Source organism: Microtus pennsylvanicus, chromosome 12 (assembly GCF_037038515.1).
Source record: "Microtus pennsylvanicus isolate mMicPen1 chromosome 12, mMicPen1.hap1, whole genome shotgun sequence".
Lineage (NCBI taxonomy): Eukaryota > Metazoa > Chordata > Mammalia > Rodentia > Cricetidae > Microtus > Microtus pennsylvanicus.
In genome coordinates this window covers 4,307,180-4,328,604 of record NC_134590.1, presented here as the reverse complement: position 1 = coordinate 4,328,604, position 21,425 = coordinate 4,307,180, and the positions used below count along the sequence as shown (strand labels likewise).

Here is a 21,425-nt window from a genome sequence, read left to right as displayed (position 1 = left end):
CTTTCTTTTCATATCTGGCTTCTTTGGGAAAATGCCTGTTAAGCAGCTATTCTGTTAGCACACTGCAGGTGGGACAACTCAGAAACTGCCTCTCTAAATGACCTGGAAAGAGGCATCCCGACCTCTCCAGTGGGAGATTGCTACACCTTTCTTTGTTAGATCCATCTTCTCTTGAGACCAGGGTCATTATTACATTCTACTTAACTTACCCAGTTCTTAATTTTACATACATGAAATCCATACAAGGTCAACAAATAATGCTGCACAGATAGATGCACAATAGGCAGACCATTCTAGAAAAATATTGTAGGGCCCATTATAACTGAAGTGTGTATACCCCGGCCCCAAATCATGTGTTGAATGCCTAAGCTCTAGCATCTCAGGATATGACTATACTTGGTCATTGGGTCTTTCTCATAACAACTAAATTTAAATCATACAGTTATGGTTGTCTGTAACCACTATGATGAGGAGGAAGAGGTGCAAGAGGAGAAAGCATCCAAGGAAGGATAAAGAGGACACACAGGCAAAATGGGCCATCAGCAAGTCAAGGGAGACCTCAGGAGAGGGCAACTAACCTACTTTGAGAAAACACATTTGTTTTGAACACAGCATCAGGTAGGTTGTGATAACAAATCTAGCAAACAAATCTAGGATCAGGTCATGCCCATTTGCTGAACTACAGAAACTAAATGTTATTATTTAAGCTAGAATTCCATTGACTCCTTTATGCATTAACATGGCTGACTCTATAATCTGGAAACAGTGGGGACATGGGAAAACACAGGGGCCATAGCACTTCTGAAGGCTTCCAATCCAGTCTTATCCCCAAAGCTAAGGTGAGGCTGGATTAGTGTTGGAATGACAGAAGAGAGGTGGGACTGACTGAAATCATTTGCTCCAGTGTGGAATGACACCACCATCAGTGGGAATTAAAAGTGGCTCACGCCTTTAATCCCAGGACTCCGAAGGCAGAGGCTGGCGGATCTCTGTGTGTTCTATACAGGAGCTAGTTCCAGGACAGGTTCCAAAGCTACAGAGAAACCCTGTCTCAAAAAACAAACAAACAAATAGTAGAGGGTTTATCAGAGAAACTTTTGAGGGGAGACGTAACAAGAAGACCCGTGAGGGACTTAAAGTAGAGGCAGATGAGAAATGTCCTAAGAGAAGCCTCAGAAGTGAACCTTAGAAGTGAAGGGAGAGATGGGATGTCCCAACCAGGGATGTGAAATTTAAAAGAGATGGGGACACCATAGAATCCGAGCTTGGAGCAGCAGGCTTAACATGAACCAACTGCAAAGTATTAAATTGGATGTGTCAGTTGAGCATAGGGTGAGGAATGAGGAATGAGGAATGAAAAGCTAAATGTAAGGCCTGAGGCAGGATTCCGTTCCCCAGAGCCTAGTGCTGGGTAGGAAATGAGATAATGGTGCAGGCATTAGCAATCCGAGAGAGTCCCAAAACCTAGTTCTTCAAATCCCCATGACTTCTGGAGAGAGGAGACAGGAGAATCAGGAGGACGAGGGCTGCAAGGGCAAGGAGAGGCATACTTAGTGATCTGTTCCTGTTTTTAAATGAAGAGTAGATTTCTTTGCGCGCCTAGAGACTTCATTTTAAGCAGGATTTCACAAGTTCACTCTATCCCACGCGAAGGTCTCAGTTTTTACACTCCTTTTTGCGCCTTGGTAAACCTAGGCAGGAGATGGACAGGGCCTAAGCATTATCTCGAGGTCATGCAGGCACGCACAAATCCAGGCCTCCTTTTCCAGAGGAGCTGGCAGGCCAAACACTCCCTCCTTTCGCGAACCACCCCATAGGAATGTGGGCGCCGCTCTGGACCCTGGCTCCACTTGGAACGCTGGCCGGGGGAGCGCGGGGCGTGCGCTGGGGGTCAGGGCCATTCCCCCCCCCCCACACACCCCGCCTGAAGTCATCCCGGTCAAGGCCCGGCCCCGGGAGGCGGGCCGAGGGGGCGGGCGGAGGCGGGGAGCAGGCGGCGGACCCCGGGAAGAAAAGAATATGGCTCCTGCGGCCGAGGGCAGCGGCGCCCCGGGGCGCGCTAGGCGCCAGTGACCGAGATGGTGAACTCCAACCGCGTGCAGCCGCAGCCGCCCGGAGATGCGAAGCGCTCGCCCGCGCCGCGAGCTCCGGGACCCGGCCGGCTGGCTGCAGGAGGCGCGGCTGTGAGGGGCGGCCTGGCGGTCCCCGGAGGCCTCCGGGAGCAGCGGGGCCTGGAGATCGAGATGGAGCGCATCCGGCAAGCGGCTGCGCGGGATCCTCCGGCCGGAGCCTCGGCTTCCCCATCCCCTCCGCTCTCGTCGTGCTCCCGGCAGGCGTGGAGCCGCGATAACCCGGGCTTCGAGGCCGAGGAGGACGATGACGACGACGAGGTGGAAGGAGAGGAAGGAGGAATGGTGGTGGAGATGGACGTGGAGTGGCGTCCGGGCAGTCGCAGGTCGGCCTCCTCCTCGGCTGTGAGCTCGACGGGAGCCCGCGGCCGAGCCCTGGGGAGCTACCGAGGCACCGGGCACCCAAGTGGGAGGAGGCGCCGGCTAGAGGACCAGGGCGCGCCGTGTCCCAGCCCCGCAGGCGGCGGGGACCCGTTGCATCGCCATCTCCCGCTGGATGGGCAGCTGCCCCGAGTGGCTTGGGCCGAGAGACTGGTGCGCGGGCTGCGAGGTAAGAACCGGACCGCGCCGTCCAGTGAGCGCGGGAGAACTGCTTGCCAGAGGCCTCGAACCCTCGTCCTTCACGTTCCCGTCTCCACCCCAGCTCCTTCCCTACCTCTGCAAACTCTGCCAGGCTTCCGGTACCCAGCATGGAATTCCACTGCGCCCTTGGTGCGAATTCGTCGGGCGCCTCCCCCTCTCATTAGGAGCTAGTACACTTTGGAAAATAGGAGAAAGCTGTTTTGCGGGAGGCGCGGCTGTGAGAGGACTTGTAGTGGACAAAAAGAGAATATTCTAGTGCAACTGATGATAGCTGGAACTGTGTGTTTGTTAAATGTCACAAAACGAGGAGGTAGTTTATTCCAGCTCCCAAGATTTTCATTTGGCGGCGATGCAGGTCCCTTCAGCCAGTCTAGGAAGGAACCAACAGTGCTACCCAAGTTTTGAGAGTGATGACCTTTAGATGGGCACTATTGGTTGAGAGGGTAGTTGTTGCTGGCAATAATACAGTACGGTCTGTAGAAACACATTTTTGACCATTTCTAACTCTAGACATATTTCTTAAACACTTGCAAAGAAAATATTACCTCCACCCCGCGTGGGTTTAAGGACTGAAAGTATGTTTCAAAATAATGTTCTCTGCCATCGCAACAAGATGATTGCTTCTCCAGATACCAGCTGGTTAATGTGTCAGCGTTTGCTGTGCACAACTCTCCCCGAGGCTGGAGAGGAGGCGGATTTTCCAATAGCACATTGAACCCCGTGTTCTCAATGTTTTGCCACCAGAGGCATCCGAGGAAAAGTTTCACTAACTCTCAGCCACCTAGTTAAATAACTCTCCAGCTTTTAAGAGTTCCCTCCTGGTATTTCTTGTTTTCGTCATCACCCCCCCCCCCCCCCCGCCCTCTTCTTTGTCTGCAGTTCTCAGTGCTGTTGAAGCTGTGTGGTTTACACAGGTTAGGCCTACATTTAAATCCTGGTTCTCCTACTGTTTGACCTTGAACCTGCCATTTAACTGCTCCAGTCCTTGAGTTTGAGTTTTCTTTTAGAAAAGAAATGGCCAGAGTTGAAAAGAATTAAATGAGCAGACATCCAAAATGGGCAGCACGTCCTTGTGCTCCGTGAATGTTACGCATAATGAAAGTTCACTTAGGCCCTGCTTTTACATATGTGTGCAGTTAATGTGATGTGGGGCGTGGTGAGAAGCAAAACATCCCTGTGGGGTAACTTTAATAGATAGAACAGCGAAACGCTAAAGTTTATTTTAATGTCTAGAACCCTGTGAAACAGATTCCTATTTTAAATTATGTCAGAAGTGCTTTTAAAACGTATTCACCAACATGAAGTACACATTTCTTGTAAGTTAATAGATAATGGAAAGTCACATGGTTTTAAAATCAGCTTGAGCGATTGGTAATAACATACTTAACTTTGAACTGAATAATGGGAGACCATGAAATAGAAGTATGCTTTTATATTGAGGCATATATAGATATCTATTTCTTTAAAGGAAGAATTTCAGTAAACTCACAGTGAGCCATGCATACTTGACCAGTGTGAACTTTGTCAAGGTCCTGAGAGAGAGGAGCACTGGAGAGGCCTTGGCAGCTATGAATCCCTTCCCAGGGTCTTTCCCTGTCTACCTCTGCATCTCTTCCCTCAGTAATACCTAGTAAACTCTAAAAATAATGATGGTAATAATAATAATAACATAATGGGATGGTGCCTTTATCAAAGGTGAAATTCACAAGAGAACAAACTTGAGAAGTTATTAATTATGGAAAATTTTGAGCATTTTATTTCTGTTAGGAAGAAATGTAGTTGACCTCTTGTGGCTTATTAAGTAAGCCACAGGTATTAAATATTAAGTATGAGGATGGCGGACTGCTAGCAGTTATAAAAGAAGATAGTTATAGTAGCGTGTCACTCTTTCCCAAAGAACAGCCCAGAAATGCGCAATAACTAACAGTGAGCCAGACGTGGATTTTTTTCTTTCTGGCTTGTGGGATAACAGTAATGAAAACTGCATATATAACATGTAAATAATCCCCAAGGATTGGGACAGAAAGTGACTTTTGCTATATTCACAGATAGTGGGGATTATTAAAGGAGTTTAGTGAATCTAGATTGTCAGGTTCTCCCTTGTCACTCCTCTGGATCTGTTGGGCTCAGTCTCCATTCTCCTGCCCCCAGGAATAGTAGGTGGACAGCAAACAGTGCTCCCTGTGCTTTGGACAGTGGATGGACTTACCTCCTTAGCAGTGAGGAGTTGAGGTTGCAGGACTGTTCAAAGTCTTGTTCTGAGGTACATGGCATCTACCTGGGCAATTAAACTGTATCTCTAGATATTAGGAGGTAGTTGAAGGCTTCTCAGCTGCAGCAGAGTGTGCTAGATGAACCGGACTTGGCAGCTTAGATCCTGGATGGTTCCCAGAGGTAGGTAGCCAGGCAGGTGTGGCAGGAGGCCACTGTGGAGGTGCTGGAAGCCTGAACCAGAGGAAGCAAAGGACGGCTGAATGATTCGATGGCAGTGCCCCGATACCACCTTGGAAACAACCCTTGCTTCGTTTGATTCCTGCTGCACCAGCAAATTCTCAATTCACGTAACTAACAATACTGTCAGGAGGGCTGAAGAGTATAATAGAGCCACGTATCCAGCAGGGGTCATGGATTTCTGTCCACAGCTAGCAACTCCTGTCACATATTGCTAGGGCACAAATGAACACGAGGATTGCTTTTGTTTTCCCTGAAACAATCAAAGCTTGGCACTGACGTGTACCGTTTGATTAGTGGCTGCCACTCTTTTGCCGCACATATAACTTGCGTTTCTTCCACCTTTCTGATGTCTACAGAGGGGCGAATTCAATTATTGGGAAGGTTATTGAGGTTTGTAAAAGTCTGAAGGTGGCCATACCAAACAGTACTACCCCAAAGTGGTAACCAGTATGACTCTCCATTCTTAGCTGCCGCTCGTGATCACTGTGTGCAGTGACTGACCCAGCCTTGTTGGAGTCTCCAGAGTCCACTTGTGCTTCATCACCAGCCTAGTGGTTTGTCCCATAAGGGATATTTGGAGATATTGGGAGCTTTTACAACCCCAGGGTTTTCCTCATTGTTTTGTCCTCAGGGTAGACTCTAGCCTCACACCATCTTCCTGATGAGGGAACCAAGGCTTTTATAGCTTAAATGACTTCCCCAAGGTCGCAGCTTTTAAATATTGGCACCAGAATTTAATTATGAGCATTGGCGCCCATAGCTGTTCTTGCTATGACAAGTACCTGCAGCGTTCATACCTAACTTTAGCCATTCATTTTTTCATATTTCCCTGGTTTTTAAATGTTGACTCATCAAAACATTTAGGATTAGCCATATCAACTACTCCGTATATCCAGATCCCTAGTTTATCTGAAGTAGGAGAACTTTCACATTCACCTTTCTGGCCGCAGCTGGCTGGGTATTAGATATATTTCTAACAGCATGCTTTTGTTTAGTATTTCCTCCCAGACTTTTCGTGATCATGTCCAAGTCCACTGCACGTGGACTCAGAATCAGCCCTGCTGTGTGGCTTGTTTTGTGTCGCCTGTTTTCAAGCTCCTCCCTACAGCAGCGTGCATCCGAACTTTGTTCCTTAGATGACTGATTTCTATTTCATTGTGTTACACTTTACATATTTATTATTTAGTTGCTGGACATGGTTTTTTATTTAATAAATACAATTTTTAATATATTTGATGGGCAGGCTGTGCCCCCAGGGAACTAGTCTCCAACAGTCCTTTGCAGTGCTCCTTCTTCCGTGCTGTGTCGGTTGCCTCTCCAGATACTCCCATACCGGAACCTTCCTAAGGGCCTGAGCCACGGTTTAGCCAGAAAAATAGGGGAGTGGCTAAGCCCCTTCACTCAAGGGTAGCAGGGTAGCCTGTGTCCTCATGGGTGGTGGACATGTAGGACAGATGTAGGCCCCTGTCTGAGGGGCCCTTGTCTCCTAAGATAGACCTCTCTCTATATATATCCAGTGTGGGGGTGGGGGAATTAACAATTTTAATATTTAGGAGGTAGGTAGGGTGATTTAGAAAAAGTAAATACATGACAGTAATAGAGATAAGAAAGGGGAGACATTTCTTTTCCTTTTAAGGGCTTGAACTAAATTGCCATAATTCATTGCAAATTTGGTTTGAGAAAAACCTGACATCGTTTTTGTCTGTTTTTATGTAAAGGTCAGAGAATACCATTTGCATGAACTTATGTCTATTCCCTAGAGCATGGCTGTCTATAAACCATTGGGAAGAATAAAATCACTGACCACGTAGCAGTAAAGATGCTAAAGAGACTAGCAGTCACCACGTGGACACTGTGGAGCTGGCCTCCAGAACTCTACCCAGAGATAAAAGAATGGTCGTACCGAGGCCGCCGAGCCTGAGCCTTGACTGCGGCATTAGCCTGTCTTGTAACTTTCCACGTCGTCTAAGTTTGTGAAAACTCTTGAATATAATAGGGTTGCAATGAGTAAACATTCCCCTTGCTGCATTTCTTCTGCGTGAGCGAATGCCAGCTCTTGGCAGGCCCAGTCATAAACTGTGTCCGACTTTCAGAGTGCGAAGCCTGTGATGAGTAACACGGTGTCCGTGAAGTTTGGATGCTCATTTTTGAAAAGGAAGTAAAGGAAACGGAATATATAAGTTGGAGTAGAGCTCTTGTGTTGTTATAAGGCCTAAAAGGTGTATCAACCTTAATGATCCCTCATTTCCTCCATGCTGTTCTCCTTTCTCCCGTGGCTTGGTTCTGGCTAACGTGTGGTCTGAATTTGGGTTAATGAGGCGGGTTAAGGTCTAGAGTCTAGATTGAGCTACAGCTAACATGGGAGAGCGAGGTTTGATTCTGTTAATAGCCTAACTGGAAGGATTGAGAAGTTAGTGTTTGGGGGAACCAGCATTGAGACTCAACCACACTGTTCATTAAGGGGACCTTGGACAGCCACCATGCTGCCTGCTGGCCGAATCCCAAACCGGTAATTCTCTCCAGCAATCTCTCCGAGGGTTACATCATCTTTCCTTCACCACCCGACACTTTCCATCTGCTGGAAATACACAACATGGCCGCTGAGCGTAGTTTTTCCCAAAAAGAAAGACAGAGGAGTCGCATGAACGGTTGCTGTTAATTTAAAACCATATTAATTGGCTTTGAAAACACCTGTTAAGCATAAACGGGCTAAGCGTGGTCAGTGGTCACTGTGTTTCTTATAGGACACAGGAGAGCACAGAGTGACCTCTCTGCCACCATGTTAGAAGCTCAGTAGATGTTTCCAGATGGAAATGATCAACAACTCGGATTTTGCACTGTCACAACCACAGAGGGGTTTATCCTGCGGCCACACCATCTACTTAGTCAGGCCTAGCAGGGAGGGTACCAGATGTATCCTTTTCCAAGCAGATGCACACAGTTGCCAAGTCTTTTAAATTGCCTTCATTTCCCATCCTCCTAAACTTTTAACGAGATTTGCTAATGGTCCTAGAAGCTACAAAGATGACTGAGTTGCCTTGGATCTTGTACTTTTGAGGCGGGTGGGGCATGGTGTATACCAAATAAATTCACTTCCGAATCACGTGCAGTTTGCCTGCCTGCATATTCTTAGGTATCTGTATTTCCCTGTGAGAACTGGCGTACTATTAATTTCATTTTCTTCTTTGCCACTTGTAAAATGTCTTAAGAAAGATGACCTTGTTGTATTTGCTTTTCCTTGTTTTAAAGGTCTCTGGGGAACAAGACTCATGGAGGAGCGCAGCACTAACCGGGAGAAATACCTGAAAAGTGTGCTGCGGGAGCTGGTCATTTACCTCCTGTTCCTCGTAGTCCTGTGCATCTGTGAGTACATGCTTGCCCTCTCTAGCGGAGATGTTCTGAAGGTGTTTGGCCTGTCATTGCTACAATGGAGGAGAAGTATGTGAGGACCAGGAGGTCAAGCCAGCAATTTTCTTTTCTGTGGCTTCCGGTTCAGGTTGGGATTTGAGGAATTCTCTGCTGGCCAGTTCATTGTTAGTTGTGACAGATTTCCACGTGAGGTGCACAGGAAACCTGCTGTCTACAAAAATCCCAGACAGAGGGTTTGGATGTTAGCTTCCATGTCCGTGCTGAACTCTCAGGTGACAGACTGCTCATGGTGGCTCCTGCCTTCCAAGTCCCCTTTAGGATCCTGACAGTTGGGTCATTGCTTTTTCTAAAGGTCCTTATTTCTCCCAAGTCCTCAACAATCACTAGACTCTTAAAGGAAACCTAGCTGACCTAGTTCATGTCCCTCCTCTCTTATTCCGGGATGTTCACACATCCTTCCGGGGAAAGAGGGGGAGGGAAGCCATAGCTCAGAGCCCATCTCAGTTCTTTTGTTTTGTTTGTTTGCTTTCTAGTCCAGAAAAGTTACAGGTAACCTGAATTGAAGCATGTTGAAGCATGGGTTTTTAAGAGAGAGAGTGTGTGTGTGTGTGTGAGTGACGCATGCATGTATGCATGCACATGCCAGTGTTCTTGTGGATGTCAGGGGACAGCTGTGAAGCCCTTCCTTTCCCTTCCCTTTTCTACGGGTTCCAGCTTGAACTCAGGCCATTAGGCTTGCTCGGTAAGTGCTGTAACTGCTGACCATCTTGCTGGCCTGATTTCTGTTATGTCTTCTCTGAGGCTTTTTATGGGTACAAAGAAGCCAGTCTGTGCCTTGCCCGTCCTCAGGCTTTTTACTAAACTCCTAAGGAGAAACCTGCCTCTTCAATGTGGATTGAGAGATGCTTAACAGCCGACAGCCACACAGAAAAGAATCCATCACTTTTGTACGTGGAGAGGATCAGAATTTAATCCGTAACTTAATAGGTTGAAATTGTAAACCTCTTGATGTGGGAAGGTCATATGTCTATGTGTTACTTTCATTGGTTAATAAAGAAACTGCCTTGGCTTTTTGATAGGGCAGGATTTAGATAGGTGGAGTAGACAGAACAGAATGCTGGGAAGAAGGGAAGTGAGGCAGTCGCCAGGTCAGACATGCTGAATCTTTCCCGGTAAGACACCACCTCGTAACTTAATAATGTTCTTTGGGTGGGAGACTGGAGAGATGACTCCAGTTAGGAGCAGCCTTTCCTTGTGTGCACCTTCATCCATTTTCCTCATTTATACGCCCTATAATATGCTGGCAGGTGAAAAAAATGGAAAATATTTTCTCAAGAGTATAATTTACAGGAGAGAAGACCCAGGAATGTTTGGGTCTAAGATGCTTCGGTCTTATTTGGTTTTAGGGCAAACAGGTGGCCGAATAATTTTTTACCTTCAATGCTAGAAGCATCATCTCCTGATGTCCAGCAGGGGGTGCTACACAATAGTGGAATTTTGCTTCTCTCTGAGTGAAGCCATGAAAGCTAATACTGATCTCGAGAATTTCAGCGCAAATGCCAGTGTCTGGTGTGAAGAATGATGGAAACAAAGGAGACACCTTTTGAAGGTGTCTATACCATGTTTAGAAGTTGTAGTGGGCTGTGGGCAGGCCTGTTTTTCGTCCTGCCCCCGCTCACGCATGGTTAGCTTTACACCCGAAATAACAACACACAAACTGTATTCATATAAACACTGTCTGGCCCATTATATCTATCCTCTTCTTGGCTAACTCTCATATCTTGCTTAACCCATTTCTAATAATCTGTGTAGCACCTATTAACAAATAATTTCCAACAGCAGCTAGTAGGTAAAGCACCCCCAAAATGTCCTATATTAACCCCTGAAGTTTCACACTAATTGAAAGTAACCAACTAATCATTTATTTGACCACAAGGACTCTTCCACTTCATTTGTTTGTGTCTCCTTTGCCCCTGTATTGACTGGATTCACAGGCATTGCTGCTCAGGGCATTGCGCCTCTATACATCCCTCTGTGTGAGGGAGGTGGGCAGGCAGCCCCTCTGTCCATCTCTCTGTGTGAGGTGAGGTGGACAGGCAGCCCCTCTGTCCATCCCTTTGTGTGAGGTGAGGTGGACAGGCAGCCCCTCTGTCCATCCCTTTGTGTGAGGTGAGGTGGACAGGCAGCCAGCCCCTCTGTCCATTCCTCTGTGTGAGGTGAGGTGGACAGGCAGCCCCTCTATCTAGCCCTCTGTGTGAGGGAGGTGGGCAGGCAGCCCCTCTGTCCATCTCTCTGTGTGAGGTGAGGTGGACAGGCAGCCCCTCTGTCCATCCCTTTGTGTGAGGTGAGGTGGACAGGCAGCCCCTCTGTCCATCCCTTTGTGTGAGGTGAGGTGGACAGGCAGCCCCTCTGTCCATTCCTCTGTGTGAGGTGAGGTGGACAGGCAGCCCCTCTATCTAGCCCTCTGTGTGAGGGAGGTGGACAGGCATCCCCTCTGTCCATCTCTCTGTGTGAGGTGAGGTGGACAGGCAGCCCCTCTATCTAGCCCTCTGTGTGAGGTGAGGTGGACAGGCATCCCCTCTGTCCATCCCTTTGTGTGAGGTGAGGTGGACAGGCATCCCCTCTGTCCATCTCTCTGTGTGAGGTGAGGTGGACAGGCAGCCCCTCTGTCCATCCCTTTGTGTGAGGTGAGGTGGACAGGCAGCCAGCCCCTCTGTCCATTCCTCTGTGTGAGGTGAGGTGGACAGGCAGCCCCTCTGTCCATTCCTCTGTGTGAGGGAGGTGGACAGGCAGCAGACTTTCTGAGGACATATGAGTCCCTTGTTTGAAGGAAGAGGTCACTTCTTGTTGATACTCGTGTCTACTAACTGTCCCATTGGATGGATTAGCATTCCAAATCCTGAACTAAGACCAGTCTGGTGTTGGAGTAAGAAGTTGGCCAGGCATGATCTGAAGAATGTTGTTCTTATTCTATATACATTAAACCATAGAAGCGCAGGTGAGGGTCTGGAAGTTATTTAATATACTCTCTGCACAACTGCACAGACTGTGGGTTTCTGTTAATTTCTTGCTTAAGTGATTGTTTGAGATGAACTCTCAAACACACTCAGGTTGCATCATTATCACCTTCATTCTTCTTTAATCTTTGATATGCTGCTTGACAATAGAGGGACAAGAGAGACAGGTTTATCAATCATTTATTCAAAATTAGTTTAATATGAGTTATACAGAATCAAGAGATAATCATCTGCATGTTCATCACTCTGCCCGAAAGATACAGAAAACACATTTCTCCTCCTTGAAGCTTTTTGTCTTTAGCAGAGCATAGGAGTTATTGCATTGTAGTCAGAATAACTCCAGTCTAAAATGGGACTTGCTAAAGTGCTAGATTTTCATGATAATTTTCATGATGTGTACACGGAAGCAGGCATGCCATGGTGCACCTGTGGAGGGCAAAGGGCTCCAGTGTTCTCCTCTCATCCTTACCTCGGTTTCAGAAATTAGACTCAGGTCTCCAGGGATGTGTGCTAAGTGCCTTTACTTAAGCCGCCTTGCTGGCTCGGAAGTCCCCAGTTTCTAATAGATATTTGCAGCAGACCAGTTAGAAAGGAAAAGCCACCAGGACTGGACATTTCTTCACTGCTATCCTTGTACTTATTTTAGTTATTTTAAATAAAGCAGCCACAAATTCTAGAGAGCAGCTCACCTTACAGAGCAGGGTCTGAAGCTCGCAGGGTAAAAGCAAGGACTCAGGAAACACGACCAGCAATGAGAACCTCTACTCCTATGAGCTGTCATCGTGTCTCCTCCGTGGTCTGTTCATTATGGTCTCTGAGCGCTGTAGTGGAGGCATCACTTGGATTGCAGTATTCATACAGGATTTGATTGGCATGTGGGAGGCAGACAGCAATCCAATAAAGCAAATTAAAAGAAGGGGCCATTTGTAAGGATGTTGTTGTGGGAGCTGCAGGCCTGCTTTTCATCCCGCCCGGCTCCCACAGGGCCAGCTTTTCACCAGAAATAACAACACACAAACTGTATTCTTTTAAACACTGCTTGGCCCATTAGCTCTAGCCCTTACTGGCTAATTCTGATATCCCGATTAACCCATCTCTAATAGATTGTGTAGCACCAGTCTTACCGGGAAAGATTCAGCATGTCTGACCTGGCGGCTTGCTTCATTGTGTGGGTCTGCCCGGGAGAGGGGAGCATGGCCTCTGAGCTCACTTCCTCTTCCTCCCAGCATTCTGTTCTGTTTACTCCGCCTATCTAAATTCTGCCCTATCAGATGGGCCAAGGCAGTTTCTTTATTAGCCAAAGACCTTCCTCCATAAGGATGTGACACGTGTAGGCGTAGTGACCATGGAGGGAGCCTTACAGTTGTTGGTAAGGATTCTCCCAACAGCTGTGGCCAAGCTAAAGGATCCTTGCATCCAGATGGTCAGGGGATGAGCATAGGGCGCCAGGGGACCAAATAGATTTGTCGCTCCTGATGTATAAAGGGGCAAAGGTCTCAGGTGTCAAGTTAGTAGAGATTAGCCCCAGAGTTGTGAGAGGGCAGGGATGGAGAGCTGGTCTGGGAGAGCTAAGAAGGGACAGGTGTGTGTGTGTGTGTGTGTGTGTGTGTGTGTGTGTGTGTGTGTGTGTGTGTGTGTGTGTAGGGGAACAGACAGTCAAACGCAGACTCAGGAGATGCCAAGGCTGTGTCGGGTTCTGAACTCAGCAACCTCAACAGCTGCAAGAGGTCATCCAGGGGACAGTCGGAGGTCAAACAATACACACGTGGGAAGTCAGTTCAGTACTCAGTATTGGGCCTGTTTTGTTTCCCACAGGCCAACATCGATGCTCCCTATTTCTTATGTAAGCAGAGAGATAGGATAACCTAGAGTTTTGGTGGGAGAGGAAAGGCACAGGTGAGAACTGACCTTACGTGAACACTGATCTATGCAAAATGTCCACCTAGCAGGAGCAGTCCCTCATGGAGGCTGTCGGCTGTGCAGATGTGTGCCTAGGCTCCCCCCGGATGCTCACTTGGTTCTTTCTGTGTTCCAGTGACCTACGGCATGATGAGTTCCAATGTATACTACTACACGCGGACATTGTCCCAGCTTTTCATAGACACCCCAGTGTCTAAAACAGAGAAAGCCAACTTTAAAACTCTCTCCTCGATGGAAGATTTCTGGAAGGTATTTATTTATAAGTGACTAATACTCCTTCCTTGTTTCCGAATATTATTTACTTCATGTTGTAAGTTCCGCTCATGAGTGTCTTCAGTGAGTCATATAGAGTTCCTGGCCCTCTTGGTATTCATTTTAAACCTTGGAAGCACTTTGCACAGATGTTTGACACATTTATTAATTCCTAGAGCAATTATACTGGGTATATACTAATACACGTGCCCCAGTTTGAAAAATGGGGTAGGTAAAATTCAGGGTACTTACCTTTGTATGGTTGGAGAAGAAAAGACCTGGATTTTTTCTTTTTTTTTTCTTTCTTTCTTCTTTTTTTTTTTTTTGCTGCTTCATTCTAGCTTTTTGCTCACGCAGTCATTCATGGTTCTGTAAATGATGATTGGGAATGCCCTATGACATTGGTCCCATGTAGGCTGTTTGGGTGAAATACACTGCTTTACTTTTAGTGATTCATGTCTTTGTTGATAGTGGCATGTGCCCTCAACTCCCAGAATATGTCCAGCTCCTCATAAGATATGGACACAATTTCAAAGGTCTCCTAGTGTAAAATTCACCCTGGCTCTGCCTTAATTCTAAGCTCCCAGTAGCAGACAATAAGCTGTAACATAGGATGGTGGCTAAACCAGTCCAGATGGCGTGGTGCTCAGAACCTAGGAAAGCTGGAGAGGAAATTTAAAAGGAAGTTAATGTTTCTCCTAGGAGAAGCAATATGGAAAATTCCTATTAAACCCTGAAGTCAGAGCTCTTGGTTCCAGGCATAGAGAAGGTAACCTCCTTAATATATAAGAACACTTGTTAAAACCCACAGTTGTGCAGTACTGACCTTGGCCCTGCTCACTGGAGCTGGTCTCTGTGGATGCACGGAGAATGACTAGATCTGCGCTCCCCGTGGAGGAAGAGCCTTTTGAACGTGAACCTTCTCACCTGCGTCCAATAAAGGCCAAGCCCCGAAGAGAAGGGCCAGGGTTGAAGGACTCCACGTGTAGTGAAATAATTCAGGTAGAAAAAGATCCAGCCCGAAAAGGTCATTGACACCCTTAACTTTTCATTCCAGAGCTATGGCTATGTGAGATGCTGTTTTCCTAGGGGAAAGTAGAGTTAATGGAGTTTATGTATTTATGAAACATACCCATCTCGGCCGTTAGTCCGGCATGTTGATACTGTGTCAGATGCATGACCAGAAAAGGGTACAGTTTAGGGAGGCCTATGCAAGGGCCCGCATCTGACAAATGACTGCAAGATCCAAGCCCAAATAGTTCTGACCACGCGGCCTATGCTTATAGCTCTAAGAGCTCAAAGACTTGGTGACATTTTGGTTCTAACATGCTCCAGGCAGAAGCCATCCGGCCTCTGAGTAGACCCTCTCCAGAATCCTTTGTTTCAGTTCGCAGAAGGCTCCTTCCTGGACGGGCTCTACTGGAAGGCGGAGGCGGGTAACCACACGCAAGCCGATAACCGAAGCTTCATTTTCTACGAGAACCTGCTGCTAGGAGTGCCTCGTCTACGCCAGCTCAGAGTCAGAAACGGATCCTGCTCCATTCCTCAGGACTTGCGAGAGGAAATTAAGGAGTGTTATGACGTCTACTCTGTCAGTAGTGAGGACAGGGCTCCGTTTGGACCGCGAAACGGAACTGCGTAAGTGGCCCTAACGCATGTCCGGTCGGTGGCGTCCATGTTTTTACATGTTTTTATTCTCTATGAAAAGATCCCTCTAATAGGCCTGGGTCAAGCTGACCTTTTCTCTTTGTTTTCTCTGACCTCTCTTCCCCTTTTAGTTTCTAAACACACATTTCAAAAAGACTGAATTGTCCGACTTATAACGCAGGAAAAGGAGGTGGTCCGAGCCTTTAGAGGGTCTAAGATGCTTCGGTCTTATTTCTTTTTAGGGCAAACAGGATTGTCCCCTGAGTCATTTTAGTAGTTCTTAGGAACATGTTTTTGTTCACAATATAATTATTTGAGGTGCAGACTTAGGGGTCCAGAAGAGATGGCTTGGTGGTTAAGAGCACATACTGTTCCCGTGGGCTCAGATTTGGATCCCAGCACTGCTCCCAGGGGCCCTGCGACCACCTCTACCTCCAGTTTCAGGGAAGGATCTTACGTCCTCTTGCATGTGGCATACATGAACACACAGTCTCTCTCTCTCTCTCTCTCTCTCTCTCTCTCTCTCTCTCTCTCTCTCTCTCTCTCCCCCCCCCCCCACACACACACACCCAAATAAAATGAATCTTTAAAATAGATTTCTCCATCACACTGTTTACATTTGGTTTTATTTTTATCTCTTTTCATTTATTTTTCCATATGTTTATCCTGCTCCCTCCAGAATATGATTGCTGACATGTAGATCCATAATTCCTTTTCTGGAATGTCACTTTGTCTTACACCATTGATAAGAGACATTGATAGATCGACTCTATGCCAGACCCCATTCATAGTTATATCTCATCTCCACCCTACAGAATCCCTCTCAGGCAGGTGTCCTCTCGTGTCATAGGAAACAAGGAGAGATAGTGAGTGACTTAGTGCACTTGTCCTTGTCTACAGTCTTTACTGGGGCCTTTGAGGGATGTAAACACCAATCAGTCACCAGAAAAGGTACAGTGGGAACATCGTGCCAAAGGTGTCTGCTCTATGGGCAGACAGGTCTAGACTCTTAAGCTCAAACACATTGGGAATAAATCATTTTAATTTACTTAATTTACTAAGCATCAGGGCCCTCCTTACCAAACTGAAGCCAGTAACTGTGAGGGTTCACTTAGAAAACAAATGAAAGCGATTTTCCCAGCGATCATTTTTATATATTTTATCCCAGCAGGCGGCAACTGTCTTCCACTTTGTGACAGGCTTTCCCTGGTTTGCCCTGTTGTTTCTGTTTGATTAGGTGGATCTACACAAGTGAAAAGGACTTGAACGGGAGCAGCCACTGGGGGATCATTGCAACTTACAGTGGAGCAGGCTATTACTTGGATCTGTCCAGGACCAGGGAGGAAACGGCTTCTAAGATTGCCGGCCTCAGGAGGAACTTCTGGCTGGACCGGGGGACCCGAGCAACTTTCATTGACTTTTCAGTGTACAACGCCAACATTAATCTGTTCTGCGTGGTCAGGTGTGTGCCGTGGGCTGGAGCCTCCCTATTTCTAGGTACTTACCCGTATATCCGTTTCTGGAGATGACCCGGAGAAACCCTTCTTGCAGCTGGCTAAGGGGGATACCAAGAACCAAGGCTGAGACCCAGGGAGGGGTGGTAACTGTAGGTTCTCTGAGATGGATATTTGGAGAAGGGGTTTAAAATCCTGAAACGCTACGACTTGAAAAGAACCTTAACTCTGGTCAGGTGTATCTCTTTTCTAGACTCTATCCAGTCAAAGCACTGTAGGTAGGTTTCTGTTGTTGAGTTGCTTGCTTTTACTGTTATCTTCAGCCATTATAAGGATGGCCGCCCTCCTTCACCAAGTCCTCTGGCTACCAAACCTTGGCTCCTCTCCCTGAGTGTCCCCACTTTTGTGGTTTAAACTCGTAAAAGACACATCAGGCTCGAGTGTGGACTGTGCTGCTGCCATGGCCACTGCTGAAGACTGTGACAAAGGTTCTGTTGCCTTGTCCCACTCTGCGGCCATTAAGCTGCTCCTGGGCACAGGGGGGCCAGTTACTGTTGTCAGCTATTCGGATGTGTCAGAGAACAAATCAAAGAGCCCTGCACTTGGAAAATTGCATTCAGCAAAGATAAACAAAAGAAACAAGTCATGTAGTATGGTAAATTTTAAGTGCTATTTAAAACCAAGGAGTAGAGCAAGGCAAGAGTTAGTCCGTGCTCACCCTCCATGCCACATCAGCACCCCAAGATCACTCCCATCTGCCATCTGCATATACATTTCCACAGGAAGTAGGAACAGATTCTCATAGTATTAGTGTTTTTTTAAAAATAATTTTCACATTAAATTCAACTCTGACTTAACAGGCAATTGGGTTTTGCAAATGCTTGTATTTATCAACTTTTGCTGAACATAATACTTCTTTAAACTAAATAGATCTTTTTATTAGAAATAAATGAGATGAATGGGAATTGATTATATTTGCCATTAAGCTTTTCATAACGATCCCAGTGTTGATTTGAAGAGGATTCTAGCTAATAGGCAGGCTACTCTGGCTCATTAGAAAATGTTTGATTTCAGGATGTCTTCAGTTTGTTGTTTTGTTTTTGTTTTATTTATTTATTTATTTCCACATTATCCCTAGAATTCTAAGATGACCATCAGGGCAGTTACTCCATTTCTTTCCAAGTCCCTAGGTGGTTAACAATCCTAGAGCCTCAGTGGGGCAGAGGTGCTGTGACGCACAGGGGCCTCTTGCTTCCCTCTTGCTCACACGAAGGCTGAAATCATACCCATTGCTTTTAGAATAGTACTCGACATCAAATAGGAAAATTTCGACAGTGAGCTGGTAGGAATTCCCATCTTCCAGAGTCCTGACTTTGACTTAGGTTTGAGGTTTGGCCACTGTTCCGTGGGTGAGGACATTGTGATGCCAGACACATGATTGAGGAGACATTCTACTTATGCGGAGGGAGTTCTAGTTATTAAATCACTGAACCATCACACCGTGGCACCTGCACAGTGGAATTTGGCAAGAAAAGTCCACAGCTCAGTTAGAGGTGTAGTCAAAAACAAAACAAAACAAAAACCAGTGCTAACGGTATTAATATAAAACAGGGACCGTCCCGTTCCAGACAGCAGCTGGGAACTGAGTCATAGATAGACAGCCTTTTCAAGGGGAAGCAGCGCAAGCTGCAGAGCTCATTAGATGTTTCATAGTTGCTGAATAAATGAGGGACTCAGCGTGTTATAGTTCTAAATGCATGTCCTGTGGCCACCCAGGTCTCCATGGTCTCCAGCTTGAGGTAATTTGTTGCGGCCGTGGTTTTCACCTCACAGTGCAGGGACAGAACATGCTTCCTTTCCTTTTTCTCCCCCACATTGCTATTTTAATTGTTCTTTTTGCAATGCAGGTTACTGGTGGAATTCCCAGCAACAGGGGGCGTGGTGCCCTCTTGGCAGTTCCAGCCTGTGAAACTGATCCACTATGCCACAGCCTTTGATTTCTTCCTGGCAGCCTGTGAGATTATCTTTTGTTTATTTATCCTTTACTATGTGGTGGAAGAGATATTGGAGATTCGCATTCACAGACTACACTATTTCAGGAGTTTCTGGAATTGTCTGGATGTTGTGATTGTTGTGGTAGGTTGGAAAGAAATGTGGACATTCCCGCTACCCCTCACTTCCTCTGTGTCTCCTAACTTCCCTGATGTCTCTCTTTCATTTTCTCTCTGTATTCTAAAAGCTTGTTAATTTGCAGTCTTTAATCTCAATGTTGGGGATCTTGATATTTCTAGTAAGAATTCTATTTTTTTCTGTTATATTAACTTCTGTGTTACACCTTTTCATTTCTCATTTTGTATGAGGAACCTTCCTGACTATAATGTGGATGTTTTTATTGAATTCTGACTTAATTGAATACATAAGTAATTAAGTTGGTCTTTGATATGTCATATGAGATTTGTGGTGGGGGGGGGATTTTTTGTAGTAATACTTTTCTGCTAGTGAAAATTGAGTTTTTTGCAAATATCAAATTATGAAAAGAAGAAACAGTCTGAAAATCTTTGTGTAATGCAGAAGACATCCTGTAGTTTGGGACTCCTTTCACACAGTCTAGAGGAAACAAAATCCAAACTGTATCTATTAGTCACATCCTTTGCTTTCTTCCAGGGCCTTTAATATAAAAATTCATTTTTCTAAGCTTTTCCTTTTTCAACAGCATATAAACTTTTGTCTTCTTATATTTTTAAGTTCATAACAGTGTGCCTAATTGTTGTATGTTTAAACTGTCTTTGACACAGCTGTGCCAGGTGCCTTTGTGTGTCCGAGTCCCACTGTCTCACCATTCCACAGAGCTCTCTGACATCTCGCGAGAACTGCATTAACCAATGAGCAGTCTCCTGTCAGCCCTCTCCCTGACAGCATTCTTTCCTCATTCCAAGTTAAAGTTGCTTCACTTGTGACCCATTTATTAAGTCTTTATCAAGTATTGTCCACTAGAATTTGTTGGTAAAATACGGAGCATGTTGATCGTGTGTGAAAGAACAAATACTTAAGACACGAGGGAGAACCGTGTGGGCAGGCACTGCGTGGCCACAGTGGCATTAGCACCAATTATCACAATAGTAGGAAAATGGCTTAGGCTTTAAGACCAGTGTGCTTGGCACATGCCCAGATGTCTCACAGCAAAAGGTTTGTTCCAGCCATACACTGGCTCTCTCCTTTGCTCTGCCCCCTCCTTACTGAGGCGTGTCCTTGTGTGCTTCAGAAAGCACTTCCACTTGAAATAGAAGTCCTTTCAGAATGCACGGCCCGAGACCCACCAGACGCCGATGCCACCCCCCTTCATGGTGTTCTTGTCATATCACAATGGCAACTACTTGAGCCACGTGTTACCGAAGTATTAAACCCGAGCAATGTTAGAAAAAAAAAATCAGTACTCAAGGAAAGAAGAGAGGCAACAGGTGTCTAAATTATTGTTCAGAATATTTCTGTATTGGTGATGGCAGAGTACAGACTACACACATTCAAATTATTCTACAGGACAATGCTTGGAACCAGAATGTGAAAAATTGCCTTTTGGCTTATATATAATTATATTCAGGTTACTGAGAATAGAACTGTCAAAAAGCAAGCGCTATATGAAAATTAATTTCAGATTTTTTTTAAACCAATACTACCAAAATTAGTCAATATTGAACATTTTAAATCTTGAATGCTGGTCAGTCAAAAAGTTAACTGTGTACCCTGGTTTACTGAATGTGCCAGTAGGTATAACAGGTATAGCCACGGAAACAAAAACCTGCATAGAATTTAAAGAAAACAATTTAGTAGAATTCTAGCTTTTAACATTCAACTATATTTCTATTTACTATATAGACTGTAAACATGGGTACTACATGTTACAAAAATACTTTTAAAGTCTATCTAGCAGGGAAACTGTCTAGTATTATAGTTCAGTGGTTCATGTTAATATTTCATATCAAATGGGTTTTATTATCACCATCCATACCAGTAACATGCTTTCTAGCCACCACCCACCCAGGGATGGTCAGGTTTCCCCTCCTCCACCAGGGAACTGTATTACACATGCTCTGGAGACCTCTGGGCTGATATAGAAGTCAAAAGTGTCTTTTTTTTCTCTTCGCAGCCATAGCATTGCACAAACATCTCTTTGAAGGCTTCTCTCTTCCAGATTTTAATTTTACTTTAAGTGCTGCCAGTACTCAGTTTAGACACTTGGGCTTTGATCAGGCTCATCCAGGTCTCCTTTGGAAGCTTTACTGCATACACAGAGGGAGGGGCTTCCCTGCTGGCGCACCTTGCTCCCCTGGGTCAGGAGCACTCTGAAAGAAGGCCAGGGGTTTTGTTTTGCCCAGGTGAAATTTAAGTTCATGTTAAAATTATATATACACCCAACATCTTGCAATCACGGTTATATTGTTCCCTGGGTTTTTCTGTTCTGTTTCTTCGGCAAGTATGCTGAAACTTCCAGGCTTGGGTCAGTTAGCTGCTCGCTTGTCATAGCTCATTATCTTTTGGAATTATTGGAAAAAAATACTTTAGAAGTCTTAATTCAAATAATGCTGTTGGCTTGGCTTCACTGA

General features: G+C 45.8%; 1 protein-coding gene across 1 annotated transcript in view; it reads left to right on the top strand.

Annotated features, from left to right (window-relative positions):
• The first annotated feature begins 1,980 nt into the window (after window positions 1–1,980).
• Pkd2 (polycystin 2, transient receptor potential cation channel) overlaps window positions 1,981–21,425 on the top strand; it is a 36,838-nt gene continuing 17,393 nt past the window's right edge. Inside the window, exons 1-6 of the mRNA XM_075942435.1 lie at window positions 1,981–2,679; window positions 8,415–8,528; window positions 13,587–13,720; window positions 15,111–15,361; window positions 16,608–16,832; window positions 18,732–18,960. Coding sequence (XP_075798550.1) covers window positions 2,079–2,679; window positions 8,415–8,528; window positions 13,587–13,720; window positions 15,111–15,361; window positions 16,608–16,832; window positions 18,732–18,960 — 1,554 coding nt within the window. The 5' untranslated portion in view covers window positions 1,981–2,078. The remainder of the gene's footprint in view (window positions 2,680–8,414; window positions 8,529–13,586; window positions 13,721–15,110; window positions 15,362–16,607; window positions 16,833–18,731; window positions 18,961–21,425) is intronic.